The following is a 15683-nucleotide window of genomic DNA, read 5'->3' on the forward strand; positions in this document are numbered from 1 at the left end:
ACCTGATTGGAAAGATATTTAGTGAAAGTCCACATCCATTTGCTAGCGTAGGTTGTTAGGACTTGTTTGATTGGCTGTAAATCAACGCGAACCCAACCTACATTATGGTAATCTTGTAACGCTTGTATCTCATCTCTCGCCGTCTGAAAATAACCAATCAAATGTTAGAAAGAAAGAAAAAAAACGACCAATGTTTACAAGGATAACAACTTATGTTCAAGAGAATCCTGTCTACCAGCTGGTCATCGGTCAAACCTCTTGGCATTGATCTTTCCAGGATTTAAATCCAAAGATAGAAAGGAAGAAAACCATGTTCTACAAGGATAACAACTTAGATTCACAATTAAGGATTTTCTCTTTCAGCTGGTCCTTGGCCAAAATTCTTGGCATTGTTCTTTCTCGGATTATCCATACCCATTTAGATCCAAAGAAAGGGAGATACAACTATATTTTACAAGGATAACAACTTAGTAAGATGACTTATTCAAGGTCACAAGACTTTTACATCTTACAAATGTCATGTAGAGATTTCAACCCCCTACCTAACTATGCTACAGCCTGCTTCTTTCTTAAATCATTGTAACTTAGAAGTACTTTTACATACCTTATAAATGTCAATCTCAGCATCAAACTCGTCTAATGATGGAATATGTTCGTTTTCTCCGTCTTGGATATTTTTAGGGGTCAGGAAACTTCTCTCTGCTGTTCCCATGAGACCAGCTGATCCTATAGAACTGTGGGATGAGGCTCTGCAACAAAAATTATATTTCTTTACCCTTTCGACACTTGCCTCCGTCTGCTGATAATTACTAGGTATATACCCAAGTCGCAGTTGACATCATGTTATCCTCAATTATGCTCCTAATTCATATTCAGCTATCTGCATTACTGTTCAGTATTGAAATCCAACATGCAGTTTCTTTTAAATTGCAAGAGAACCTGATGCAGGATTTTTATTCTGAAAGCGATACAGATAGCTGAAATTGAGCAGATAAAGATGAGAATATCTCTGTAAATATTATCAATATGATTCTAATTTCACTCATAACGTATATCAACACCATGGTTCGGACATTTTCAAACATTGGACTGACCTTGACATTGTAGATTTCTCCGCCGCAAAATTCCTCATCTCGGCAGCCACACTTCTATTTGGTGAACGTAACGGATTGGGTGATAATATCCCTTGTAGAAACTCTTCAAACGTTTCATTCACATCTCGTAACCATAGAAACGCATAATCTTTAAATACTTCCAACATTTTCTAAAATAAGCAATTTGTTTATGTCTTCATTCTGTTATATTTCTGATTGGCCTAGTTCAGATATTCAACACCATTCAATGAATAATGAGCAGAATTTAGATTGCATAGCCTGTACAATTTCTGATCATCTGATTGATTGAATATCATATGACCCAGAACAGGAGATGCATAACAATTGTGTCAGATCAAGGATGGGAAGTGGAGTCACATGCAGATTTAACAAATTTAATCTACATAGGAAAGTTGTCTGTTTGTCATTATATATCTAGGGAGAATTCCAGAAGTGAAATATAATTACAAGGGCAATAACTCCTTACCTTACATTCCTCACTGTTCTCATCTACTACACTATGAATATTAGAGAGGAGAACTTTAATTTCACCATCAGCTTCAATATAATCTTTATACGTTCCCTGGAAATAGAAATTCTGCCTTAGAATGATGGAATATACAAGTCTAAGTCCTCACAATAAATAAATACCACTTTTAAAGGTCATAGGTTAATCTTTTTCCAATACATGTATTCAAAATTTACCTCCTATATTCCAAGTAGCTTTACCAGTAGTTCACCATTTTGAGAAACGTGAACAGACAGAAGGAAAGTCATACGTGACATTTGCCATATAAAGAGCTCTGAACACACTAAATTTAAAATATAATTTACTACCTTTGTTCCAAGCATCTTGACGAGTAGGCCTCTAGCTAGATAACTGTCTAGCCATTTCTGAACCAACTCCTGTACGCTAACAACAGACGTGGTTTGGTCTAGCGGTGGACAGAACGAAACAGCGTTGTCTATCAGTTCCAGACGGATTGTTAATATTGGTATTACTGACTCAGGCATCTGAAAAACATTTACATGGTTGTTTAGAAATCTTCAAGGACACTAAAAGCATCAATTTGCACCATTCCAATTTTCAATCAGGCGTCTGTGGTTCCTGCAATTCCCCTAAAATTAAGTGTCGTATGACGTCACTAATCTTCTTTATCAATAGCACTGTCTCTGATTCACATAAAAAGTTTAGAAAACCTTTTTAAAATCCCTTTAATGATACTTACATTTATTTCTGCTATATTTGCCTGTACTAGTGTATTTAACATAGATGTAAGACTGGATAATGTGACTTGTTTTAGACCGTCCAGTACTATAGCGTCTATATAATCTATATAGTCCTGCCATGCTGGGGAAGCCTGGGATATCTGTACTGCCTACAAATAAACAAATTATAATATTATAATACTAATTAGTTGTTAACGACAACATTATATTAACATTATACTCAAATGAAATGATATCCAATGATGTCATTGAGCTACTGAAGATGAAAAATCCATTATGATGACAGTAGTTTTTTCTTATTTTTTTTATCCCCAAGCAGACAATCAGACAGAACTATCTCTAAATATGGAAAACTTGAACTTCTTATCAACTGCTAAGAAACTATTAACCTCCATTCTTACCTCGAAACTTTTATGAACAAGTGAATGTATTTTATTTCCTGATGGTACCACAATATTCTCTAGCTCATCTTCTAGTTGACTGTAATTATAAATTTATAAACAAGATATTTTCACTGTTAAAATAGTGCTCAAAACATCAATTTCAGGTTGTTATCATATTTCTTTAAATAAATCGACATTAGCTTACCAGTTTGAATATGTATTCATCTAAAATATACATTGAACATCACTGTTACATATACATACATGCATAAAGAAGTATTTTACCAAAGCAGCAGAGAAATATTTTGGAAAAGCATAAAAAATATCTCCAATAATATATGTGATTGTACTTACTTTTGCATTTCTAACAATTCTTCCATTGGATAAGAGAGTTGAGGGTTCCTAGCTTTAAAAACATCTAGAGTATTTTTACACCAGGATACTGTGATCTCTACAATATCATGACAGTCAGTCTGTACGATATCTAGATTCTGATGTACGTCTAGACAAACTAATGACATGGCTGTCTCGATGAAATCTGCTGATTCTTTCATCTTCCATGTAAACTCTTGTAAACCTTGCTCAAATAACTAGAAAAAAAATTAACGTGTGTTAAAGTAGGGTGGCACACCGGCGTTTTTGCCTGACGCTGCAAATCATAAAAACTCTTAAAAATTTTAAACGATTTTTGCAGGTGATTCCATTTCCTGGTAAATTTCGCTCGTCTGCCTTTGTCTTGTGCATTTAATCGGGCAGTCAATACTTTTAAACCAATTTGACAAGTTGATATCATGTGATGTTCAAAATGGCTGCCCCTTTTACTCTACTAGATCGGGCGAAAGAATACACTCGTCTGCCCATTGCATTAGCATTTAGATACTATGAGTTCAATCCACCTCAATATAAGAACAATTCTGAATCCACAGCCAGTGCATCCATGAGTGAGCCCGGTGTCGGCTTTGCTCCTTCCACCAAAGCCTACCCCTCTGACCTGCATCTTTGAAACGAAGAATTCCAGTTGAAAAGAAAATATACTTACTATATCAATCTTAGCCAATTTTCTCTCAAACATTGGTCGTTCAAATGATGTGATTGTTCTCATAATGGTGTTGTATTTTGATACAATAGTTTCTAATCTTGTTGCAGTTACTGATAATTCAAACGAATTGGTGTTACGAATCAATTCCTTCGCTCCTTCTGGTAGTTTGATGTTGAATGGCGTCCGACCAAGATATCGGATCTCACGCAGCAACAACAATAACTGGGGGTCAAGGTTCACGTGGACAATTTGAGGTCGAATGTCAAGGTCTTCATCAAAATCTTCTGCAACCTGCAAGAAAATATAATAATTCATGTTTCAACATTATCCCTTTCGAGCCGGCTGCAAATGGGTAAGAATAAACTGGGACAGATTAATGCCAAGGTCACTAACCAGCTTGTAGAAGAGCTCCTAAGAACCTAGAGCAAGTAAGTAAGTTGCTATCCTTGTAAAGTATGGTTGTGTTTCTTTAACTTACCAATAAAGGTTGTTTCAGTCGTAGAGTTAACTCAGCTGTAATATTGCTTCTCCAATCTGTTACTAGTTTGTTCTCATACGTCTCTAGTTCATTCATACAGCTATTATAGGTGTCTCTCATCTGCCAACCACTGTCACCCTCTAGAGAGTGGGGGCTGACTTGACGTAGCTTCTCCATGGGGATCTAGAATTTACAGAACAAAACTTTCTAAGCTTACAACTTTAAGTTTGAACTTTGGAAAAATACACAGAATTTAAATTTACTTTTATGTTTGAATTTCCAACTGTGGAGGTGTCTGTAACAAACAGTCTGTAGCACACAGGGCCATGGTTCATCGTCCCAGCGGAATAACTAGATGCTTTTTACGTATCAGCCCCCAAATCTGCCTCACTGACAGGAAATGAAATGGAGTTTTACATCCACATCTTCTGCACCTGTATGGGCTAATGAGAGCCCGATCTCTGACATGAGAAACCAGGTAGAAATATCTGAAAATTGATACTTACCCTAATGCGTTCTTGTAAAGCGCTGACCCACATTAATCGACTGACAATAGGGGGCATGTTATAATGTGACGGAGGGCTGATGCTATTTTCCGTAAACATTTCTTTAACTTGTTGAAGTTCTGCAGTGAATGCTTCTACTAACTGTGCATCTTTATCTTTCAGATGAGCCTTGAAAAGAAGTAAAAACTTATAATCATTCTCTGCCTGCTTTGGGTCTTAATTCAGAAAATTTTTGCTTGTTTTTGTTGCCTTAAGTCCATTTAACTTTCTCCAATAAACTTTACTTACGTATATCAGCATTTGAAAATAAAAAAAGTACAAAAAGGTGAGCGTTATATTCCCAATTATGATGCATATTCCCATGACATTAAGATTTCAACTGTTTCTTGAACCATAAATATATAGAAAAAAAACAATGTAACAAACAAACAATAGAAAACAATCTTAGGCCTACCTGAACCAGCTCCCGACTGCTAACTCCTTCAAAAACTTCTAATAATCTTAACTGAGATTCGACAGTGGGACATTGACAAAATGCCTGACGTAAAATACCAGCTAACCTCTTCTCCAGACCCTATTAATATCATTATCAAAATTAATAGAATAGTTGCATTGTATATTATATTGTTGTTCTTTTGATATAATGACCTGATTTATCTGTATTTGCCAGTCATGTCTGATTGGAGCTCCAAAATGACTGACTGCAATTTTATTCTTTGGAACACAGACTTATTACTCTGACATTTGAGCTTCCCTGCCAGCCAAGTCCAGAAAACAGAGCCTTATCAAAAACCCTGGTGCAAAGACTATTGTGACAGAAAGTATCTCTGGAGAAATCAAATTTTCAATTTAGAAAACAAATTAAAATTACAAAATTGTGCATATCAACATCTATCAGATTTAAAAAAATACAAATTTGTATCAGATGGACACAGAAATAAATACCTTCACTACAGTTCTAAATTTAAAGAAAGATCTTTCAAATGATTGCGAGCCATCTATACTGAGTACATTATCAACCAAGGAGAAGAACTCTTCCATAGCTAGAGTGTATTTCTGGTGGATCTCTTTCACCATGGCGTCCAGACTCATATTTCCAGCACCTCCTACTTCAGCGGCACCGGCCAGCAGACGGAAATGACGAGTTGTTTCTACTAGCTCTAATACATCATTACATCTAGAATGGGAAATAATAATATGAGAATCACGAGTGTATTAAGAAAATGACTAAGGTGGGGTACCAAAAATGAGAAGCATGTCTCCAATGCAAGGGCCAAAGCCAAATATAAAAATATTTAATAGTTTTGAACATTTTAACAACAGCATGGACTGTCATCCTTTCTGCATTGTTCTTAAATTACACACAAACCAGATGCAAGATTTTCATTCTAAAAAGTGATTTTATCTGAGAAAATAAATATTTAGACCACTACATCCATTTAAATAAGATAGATAAAGAATTTGAATACAAACCTTTCCATAAAGTTGTTTAAAAGATCAAAAGAAGGAGCATTTCTAGCCGGCCACGGACTGTCTGTCCATAATTCATCTTCTTCTAAAGATTGACTAGTATCGCCATCTGATCTACGAATACCGTAGCGTGGCGTGTAGGCGTGGGGACCATACATCTTGGTCATAAATAAACTACCCTGAGGTCTTGCTGCCCTGAAAAGTTCCCATATAACAATATAAATGGCAAAGTTTAGGAATGGTTTCTGCAGAATATGTCTACCTTGTACATACAAGATTGATGATAATTCAAGTGTATATTTTAGATCAGAGAATATTTGGACATTTCTTTGTATACGCATTATCATTTTTCAAAGAAAATAAATTGCAAAAAATCGACTAAAATCGACAAAAGCAAAACTGAAGTAGAAACGACAAAAAAGTCAGGCAAAAGACTTACAATCTTTCCGCATTTTCTGTGATATTTAAAGCATTCTGATCATCAGCATTGTCTTTAAAATCTAAATAAGTTCCTCGAAACGCAGCACACACACGTAACGCATCTTTTAATTTTGTATATGACTATAAAGAGTAAAGATAAAAATGATATTAAAATGTTTAATTGATGAAGATCAGGATTAATCCTGAACTCAAGGATGTTCAGAATGTCTACAGATTGACATGTTCGTAAGTTTTTACCTCTAAAGATTCTTTAAGCACATTATAGACAGTGACGGAATTTAGGGGAATTTTCATTAAGCAATTGGCAGGAATAATCTTAAAGTAAGCTTCTGAACTCAAGGATGTTGAGAATGTCTACAGATTGACATATAAAGAAGTTTTTACCTCTAATGGTTCTCTAAGTATATCAGGACCAACCATTGCTATTGCTCTATGTACCACTTCATTAGATAGTAGACTTAGGAGATTGTGAAATTTATCTATCTGATGATAATACCTAAAATCAAAAACAAAAATCATTTAAAAAAAATTCTTCTACGTGGTTCCTATTGTCAAGGTATCCCCTAGTTCCATGAAGATTTTGCCAGCTTATTTTATGAATCCTCCATCCGCAAAATGAATTATGATAAAATGACAGAATAGACAACATATCTGATGATATTTCCATGTCAGATATTTTCAAATGCAAGTTAGACATGACTGGAAAATACATGAGTCATCTGAAAAACTATAATTTCCCCATGAAATAACAGTGTTTCAACTAATAGATTTTAAGACTGCTTGCGAGAGTTACAGTTAGAAGAACTTACGTAGAATGTGTCCAGACCAACAATAAAGCAGTCATCATAGGTTTAAATAATATTAACATTTCTTTAGGTTCAGTAGCCCAGTGTAATCTATCAAACCATTCTCTCATTGTACTCAGAAAATTTAATATTTTATTTGTGTCTTGTACAGCCTGCAAAATAAAATAAAATCAATCATGAAGAATATAAACCTTCTAATAGTTCACTATGATCCAGGAACGCAGTTCGCAAAAGAAAAATCTTATAATCAAAATTCACAAAAACACTTAATTTTGCTGAAACAATCTTTGTGAAATGTGAAACTTTTGAACAGTTCTTAGAATTAAATTAGATCGAAAATTTACTGACAAAGTTCATAAAAGAGTCAAGCAATTGACCTGTTTCATTGGTTTCAATTCAAGGATATCTCGATTAAAACTATTTTTTGTGGCCTAGTGTGAAATTCTAAACTCTTACCTTATCTATATCCTTTCTAACTGTACGAAATGAATGGGCGTATTGACTGTTGGCTTGTTCTAGATTATGTAGAATATCACCGGCTATATCTGAATCCAACTGTGCATTGATAGAATGAAGACGTTCTAGCTGTTTCTCCCACATCTTAATTTCATCTAACGGACCTGGTTCTCCACCAAACTGAGAATACAGATCTGCTTGTGGATCATGTTTTAGCACTGTCTGTAATCGTGAAAATGGAACATGAGACATTAAGATTGCAGATATAAAAAACAATTGAAGTGGAGAGTACATAATATAATAAAACAGAAGGGAATATATAGACCTACCACAATATACCATAATATATTCCCTCGTGTTTTTTTGTTATAAATGAACTGTTATAAGTAGAGTTAAAATAATTACAATCTGATTATAGCCAATAAAAACCTTGAGAAATTTGTCAGTGGTCTTTGAAAGATATCAGCATTTCTCTTGAATAACCACAGAAAACAAATCAAACACACTAAAATCTTACTGTTGCCTTTTTTCTCATTTTTGTAAGTTAATTTTTTCTTCATCAACTGAAATAAATCTTTGTTTGAGATTACCTACCCTGATTTGTTTAATCCATCCAATGACTGTAGTTTCTAGAACGTGTAAAACCGAGGCTCTACGATTAACAGAGGAAGCTGCCTCAGCCAATACCTCTATGGATGGTAGATTTAATACGATACGACCTTCAACATGACCTTGTGTGACCTCGACTGCCGCCATTAATCTATGTAATATATCCATCAGTTTATCTCCGTTGATGCCGACGCCAGTGACGCTAGGTTGATTGATGCCGAGTAACGGCAGGAATACTTCTCTGATTGTTAATTCTAAATGTTCTAATGGTAAGGATGTACAGTCTATATAAAATACTTCTTGATCTAAAATACCAAACCATCAGAAAACTGTTAAAAGGATAGGGTTGCTTGATTTTGTTAATATGGAACATTACAGGATTTTTGATATGAAGATTCATATACCGGTTATGTTGGACAGAAGCAAATAAATGCCTGGTTGTAATATTTGTCAATTTTATTCAAAATGAGCCAATTTTTGTGGATTTCAAGAAATATAATTGAGGAAATAGCAATTTATGCTCTAATGGTATGACTGTATCTATAATTAAGATAAAAAACAAAAGCCTTGACTTTGATAACAAATTTCAATGGTTAAATGTCCTGATTAAAATGTCTATTAAATGGTTTAGTTCATAATAGAATTACCATATAAATGGATGCTTTGACACTTAATTAATATCCAATTCTAAGACAAATAATACAGTTGTTTCAGATGAAAGTAAACTTACCCATGTTATCTTTGGTTAATTTTGTACCAGGATTACATTTTAAAAAGAAGATAGATTTTGATTTTAAATCGAAAGGTGGGAGTTGTGAGGCTGTGATCTGTCGAGGTGGGCGTATATAAACATATAACCTCTTTACGTCTTCATTGTTTATAAACTCATAGAACGCCAGTCTGAAATACACAATAAATATTCCAACTTACAGCTCTCTGAATCTTAGTGGACATGCTAAATGGTAGAAACAACCCATTTTAACATGATAACATCTTACATTTGTGAGGATCCTTTCTACCAGATGATCCTTGGCCAAACCTTTTGTCATTGATCTTTCCTGGATTATCTATATTCAATTACAGCTTGGTAGTTGAATAATTTGGAAAGAAATTAAGCTAATTCATTGAATTTCAGGTAGAATAGAGGACTATAATATAGACAAGTCCCATACCTGTTTTCATCATTTAAGAATAAGTTTTTTAAATCTTCGTTTCGTGGCTTCAAGGACGAGGTTATTCTCGTTTCTAACCATTTCAACCTTTCATCCATTTTGTTTCTTCTTGTCTTTCTCTCTGTAAAAAATCAGTTTCATCAACCAACAAAATGAAATTTTTAAGAATTTTGTCTGATATAATGACAGCCATGGCTATTCGTTCAGTGTGGTAATTCAGCCACAAATTCATCATAAATGATATATTTTCAAGAATTTCAACTGAACAGACAGACATTTACTATTCATTCAACAATCCAGCTCATATAATCCTGCTCTTTGGCAATTTGATCTGTTGATCAGATATTCAAGGAAAAGTGCAAATCACAATTTTAATTTGTGCCAAATTAGTCCTAATGAATAGGAATTTTGTTATATAAGATTGACTAGAGTAAGAGAAGCTGGCCTAAATAAAAATAATTTGAAGTGAAGAGTTAATTAACAACGTTTAGCTTGTGAGATGTATCCTCTTTCATGACATGATTATGTGAATAGTCTCATGTTTTCATGGCTTTAATTATAGGTGTTGGGTTATTTTGTTGGATCTATTACAATGAGTTGTTTGTAGTCTGAATCAGTGATGCTGCAACTGTGGCACCTAGCAGGTGGCTAGAAGAAACAGGCGGTTTGATCAGAATTACCTGCCAATAATCAAAAATACAGGAAAAAGACTTGAAATCAGTGTAAATACATACTTCAATATTTAACCCTTAATTTTCCTTCTTCTTGTCGCCTTCAATTCCTTAATTTAGACCCATCGAGATGTTTTTTGTTGGCAAGTTGACGTTACAAGAGATTAAGGCGGCCATATTGTTTGCAGGTTGCTAGACAAGAGCTCATTTGCATAAGAATGTAAACACGAGCTGGAGCATTCGAGCGTGTAATAAATGGATACGTTTGTTTTTTGATTTTTTTTTTAAAAAGATAATAAACAACATCAGTTTGAATAGACTTGAATTTAATTTGAAATGTTCGAAGACCAATATGATGTTATGATGTAATAATTGATTGATATTCAGAATAGACTAATTGGTTACGCAGCAGTATTTTAGAAAGTTTGCATGACGATCGCATCGTGGTTTCTTAAAATCGTATTCACGAAAGATCAACATTATAGGATACGGAGCCAGAAATTAACACTTTACACAATTCTTTATTTTCTATAATAACCATAACAAATTCTTAGTTTGAATAGTTTTCGAAATTTGCTTTTTATATTTCGTTTTACTGTTTTATTGATAAAGTGGAAATTTGTACGTTGCCACAGGTGTTACTTTCATTTCCGACGCACTAATAATTTCAGTAAAATGTATTAAATCTGACCCTGAAAACAAATGATCAGTGATATGGTATGTTTTGATTTATACCGACGATCTCATACATCATTCTCCCTCTTTCCTATCTTTGATGAAGTTGATGGAAAAGAGGTTTACTAACAATTATCAACCATATTCAGCAATATTGATACATTGTTGACATTTGTTGTTGTTACTATAATGCCCTTCTCCCCCACCTAATAACCCAATTCTTTCCTTGATAATTGTTTCCCTTGAAAGGAACAGGCATGGGTTAGGATAGTTGGCAGGGGTTAAAAGCCAATAATGCATTGTTGACATGATTATTGTTGTTATAATGCCCGTCTTCCTAGTTCCTTCCTGTCATCTCCTGCCCCCTGCACCCTGTCTCCTGCACCCTGTCTCCTGCACCCTGTCTCCTGCCCCCTGTCTCCTGTCTCCTGCCCATCTCAGCGAATTGTAAAGTACTGACATTTTCTGGAGGGTTTTTTGTTTCAATGTTCAATTTATATCCACAAAAAAAATTTATCTTATTCACTTTTTAACATTTCAGATCAGAAGATGATCATTTGATAGAAGGAAAATAAAAATGAAAGTTGGTTATAACATGAGGGGTTTAGTCCATCAGAGTTTTATTCTGGGCTTGGTCCTCTCTCTATTGTTAAGCCTTTGTCATGGATTGACCTATCACATTCCGTTAAAAAGATCTGTAAATCATGACCGCCATGAATCTCATCGTGACAGAGTTACGCGAGACGTCAACACAAATGAGAAATTATTTGGCCATTCTGGAAACGGTTATTATATGACCATGTTAATAGGAACACCGCCCCAAAAGGTATGTCCTATTATTCTACCATTTTAAGAGTCAAAAAGAAAAGCACATACTATGACTTTTAAACGAGTTCAAATTTTTTTTTAAATGTGTCTGCCGACTCAGTTTCACATTTTTTGATTGTTTAAAATGTATAAATGGTGTTTCTAGTAATTGGCAACTTTGTAATATAGTATGTTTCCTGAATTTTCATTATGTTGTGAAAATCTCTTATGAAATTTCGGAATTTATTTGGCATATAATTAAATATTGTAAATATACCCTCTTCAAACTTCTCACTTCATTCATCCACTGGATAGACAGGCAATTTGGAAAGATGAAGGAATGAAGGTTTTTGGGACAAAGTGTTCCTGCATTATTTTTTTTTGCAGATTAATGTACTGATTGATACTGGAAGCAGTAATCTAGCAATTGCAGCAGTTCCTGATATTAATATAGACAAACACTTTGTACGAATCAAGTAGGTTTTCTCCTTTTAGTGCCAAATTTACTGGTTATCATTTTTGGAATATTGTCTAGGGATCTTGGTGTTTAACTATTGAAATAGAACATAGGCATCATTGATAATCTGGGTAAGATCAATGCCAAGAGGTTTAGCCAAGAACCAGCTGGTAAATAGTCTTGAACCTAAGTTGTTATCCTTGTTGGTGTTTAGTTATTTTTCTGTCTTTCTTCATCAACTCCTAAGTGGGTTGTAAAATTTAATTTTACTATTTTTAATTCGTCAACATGCTACAGGCTGTGCATGTTAAAGATCCTTCAACAATTAGAAGTTGAAAAGGAGTAGGCCTAAAATCCCCTCATCGTACACTGCATTGCTTTTCCATTCTTCATTAGCTGAATAAGTTGAAGAAAAGTAAGACATATAACTTTTTATTTCAGTTCTTCAACTTATGAAGAAGATGGAAGAGAAGTTCAGGTGCCCTATACTCAGGGTGAATGGAAAGGGTTGCTGGGTACTGACGACGTCCAGCTGACTGTTCTACCAAATATTACCGTTAGACCTAATATAGCCTTTATCACACAGTCACAGAATTTCTTTATTAACGGTTCTGAGTGGCAGGGCATTGTGGGAATGGCGTATGAGAGTATAGCACGGGTGAGTCTCCATTTTCTTTGAAATATATTATAAGAACTGTTTTCTTTTTTGTACCGGTACCAATCTTTTTGATGCGCTTGTACTAATAGAATGAGTCCTCCATTTGCTGCAGGAGTCTGTGAAAGCATTGGATACATCAAATAACATCGTTGGTTCTGACAACTTGGCTGATTATGATACATGGGTTTACAAATATTCCCAAATCAAATTTGTTTCTCAATAATATTTCTTTTGTTATTTAATCTTGATATTTATTTATTAATTTAACAAATGACAAATTGGCCATTGCTCATGAAAATTCAGAATAGAACTTGCTATGTCAAATAATACTCCTCTATATTTCAGCCTGATAGTTCAATAGTACCATTTTTCAACAGTCTAGTTAAAGATGGAGGGGTGAGAGATATTTTCGCTGTACAGCTATGTGGAACACCATACCTTGCTGAAGATGACAAAATGGGAGGTTCAATGGTAAGTTGGATGTCTTTTAAACAAACAGACAGGCTGTGATTGGCAACCAATTATTAAATTTTATATTAATTAGTATTCACCATCTGGTCCTTGTGTCACTATGAGTTCTTACCCTAGCTTAAAGATTTGACTTAGTTTAAGACAAACGCTTTTTTAGGTCTTCTTTTTGAAAAGAGATTCTGATGGCTGAAATTGCTTAAAAAAAACTATTATGTTGGATAATTATCCTGAGTTTTTGGGGTTTTTTTTTCATTAATTCATTATATTGAATAGACAGGAGCATGAGTTTATTATTATTATTAATAAGAGTGTTTTTTTAATTGTTTTTGATAATTAACCTTAATGAATGTTTTATTTATTAATTGTTTTAGACTATAGGAGGTCTATCTAGTGACCTCTATAACAGTGAAATCTACTATACTCCACTACAGAAACTCTGGTACTATGAAGTTTTAATAACTGATATAGCTGTAGACTCTAATAGTCTGGGACTAGACTGTAAAGAGGTGGGTAATACTTGGGCTTTTGATTGTTTTTTTTTTTGAAGGGTGGGGGTTGGCTTTATTGGGTAGGGTTTTTATTGTTTGGGTGATTATCATAATTCGTGTTAACCCAGCTGCAAATAGGTACAGATAATCTGGAAAAAACGAATGCCTAGACATTCGGCCAAGGAAGAATCGTTAACTGTGAACCTAAGTTGTTATCCTTGTAAAATATAGTTGTTTCTTCTTTTCTTTTTTATACTATCATCTGTTGGTTTATCTGTATAATTTCAGTATAATTTTGACAGAACAATAGTAGATACAGGAACGACTAATATGAGATTCCCCAAGCGTGTTTATAAATCCATATTAAACCACATACAACATAAAGTCCAGGTAAGTTAACTTAAGACCATATATTATTACAAATATTCAGAATTTAAAAACCCAGTGGAAGATTTGCATCAGTATATATTGTGGAGTAATACAATATCAAATGATTTATTGGATTCTCATAAAAAAAAGTATAGCACTTAATTACATGATATATAGGGTAGTAGATGATGAAACCAGGTGACATTACGCATTATGTATGCATTTTTATATTACTTGATTACTTGAGTTCAGGGTATGACAATTGATTTTATTTACCATCAGTGTTTAAAGTGTTAACTATTTTCATTTCAATTTGATTAACAGATCATGGAGCGTCCATTTTCTCCGTCATTTTGGAGTGGAGATGAAGTAATGTGTTGGGAAGATGCTATGTTACCATTCCAAGTTTTTCCTACCATCTCTCTTTCAATGTATCACAGTGAAAATTCTTTATTTAAACTACATATACCTTCCGAAGTAAGTTGAATATTCCTTTAAAGCACACTCCTGTTCATCAAGTTTGCTTTTTTGTACATCCAGTGTTCTTTGTTGGTAGATGACAAGTTAACGTCTGCTCCCAGATAACTGATATCGCAGACTAGGTAGATGACAAGTTAACGTCTGCTCCCAGCTAACTGATATCACAGACTAGGTAGTTGTTGGTAGATGACAGACTTGGTTCATTCTGCCAAGTGGTACAGATAGTTGAAATAAGTGTGTAGTTTTACCAGATTTACTAGTAAGAGTAAGAAATGGTGTGCAATATATTCACAATTATACAGTATATGAATATATTTCTTTCTCTTTTCAGAAATATTTACGAATGGTAATAGATCCATTTGAAACAGGAAAATGTTTTAAGTTTGGTATAGCTTCCTCAGAAGCAGGTAGGCTGAACATCTTTTTTAACTACTGATCTGAAGGAAACCTTGGATATCTCAGTTGTTAAGTTCCAGTAGGAACTATATTATGGAACTTATTCTTTTAGGAACTGTACTAGGAGATATATTGTGAAACTTATTCTTTCAGGAACTGTACTTGAAGCTATATTGTGGAACTTTTTCTTTCAGGAACTGTACTTGAAGCTATATTGTGGAACTTATTCTTTCAGGAACTGTACTAGGAGCTATATTAATGGAAGGATATTATGTGGTGTTTGATAGAGAAAACAAACGTGTAGGATTCGCTACCTCACCATGTAACGCTGTTTATAATAATCACAGTAAACCTGCTATAGAGGGCTATATTAATTCAACAGGTAGGATACAAATTACTTTCTCAGATGATTTAGATATAAGATATAAAAAAAAACATATCTACTTTTTCCAAACAGAATCAATGGAGTGGAGCTCATCTCTCAACTTCTACAGACACCTGTTTCACTCCTAGCCTCTTTTGGCGTT

General features: G+C 34.2%; 2 protein-coding genes across 2 annotated transcripts in view; one reads left to right on the forward strand and one right to left on the reverse strand.

The window, feature by feature from the left end:
- Nucleotides 1-1054: 1054 nt before the first annotated feature.
- LOTGIDRAFT_125224 (hypothetical protein) lies at nucleotides 1055-9785 on the reverse strand (the record flags this gene model as incomplete). The annotated part of the gene is made up of 19 exons (XM_009061663.1): nucleotides 1055-1264; nucleotides 1582-1677; nucleotides 1932-2108; nucleotides 2324-2473; nucleotides 2726-2804; nucleotides 3062-3297; nucleotides 3747-4037; nucleotides 4225-4407; nucleotides 4731-4898; nucleotides 5185-5304; nucleotides 5676-5907; nucleotides 6204-6395; nucleotides 6640-6761; nucleotides 7026-7137; nucleotides 7451-7599; nucleotides 7904-8125; nucleotides 8498-8753; nucleotides 9239-9412; nucleotides 9685-9785. Coding segments are annotated over 19 exons (3270 nt in total), but the record flags the coding sequence as incomplete, so codon positions are not given.
- A 1840-nt stretch (nucleotides 9786-11625) lies between these two features.
- The window catches only part of LOTGIDRAFT_125352 (hypothetical protein), a gene marked incomplete at both ends in the record, with an annotated part of 5497 nt that continues 1439 nt past the window's right edge, over nucleotides 11626-15683 (forward strand). The window contains 7 exons of the mRNA XM_009061664.1: nucleotides 11626-11856; nucleotides 12225-12313; nucleotides 12736-12952; nucleotides 13298-13423; nucleotides 13795-13929; nucleotides 14200-14295; nucleotides 14605-14757. Coding sequence (XP_009059912.1) covers nucleotides 11626-11856; nucleotides 12225-12313; nucleotides 12736-12952; nucleotides 13298-13423; nucleotides 13795-13929; nucleotides 14200-14295; nucleotides 14605-14757 — 1047 coding nt within the window. The remainder of the gene's footprint in view (nucleotides 11857-12224; nucleotides 12314-12735; nucleotides 12953-13297; nucleotides 13424-13794; nucleotides 13930-14199; nucleotides 14296-14604; nucleotides 14758-15683) is intronic.

Source organism: Lottia gigantea (genome assembly GCF_000327385.1).
Source record: "Lottia gigantea unplaced genomic scaffold LOTGIsca_49, whole genome shotgun sequence".
NCBI classification, from domain to species: Eukaryota; Metazoa; Mollusca; class Gastropoda; family Lottiidae; genus Lottia; species Lottia gigantea.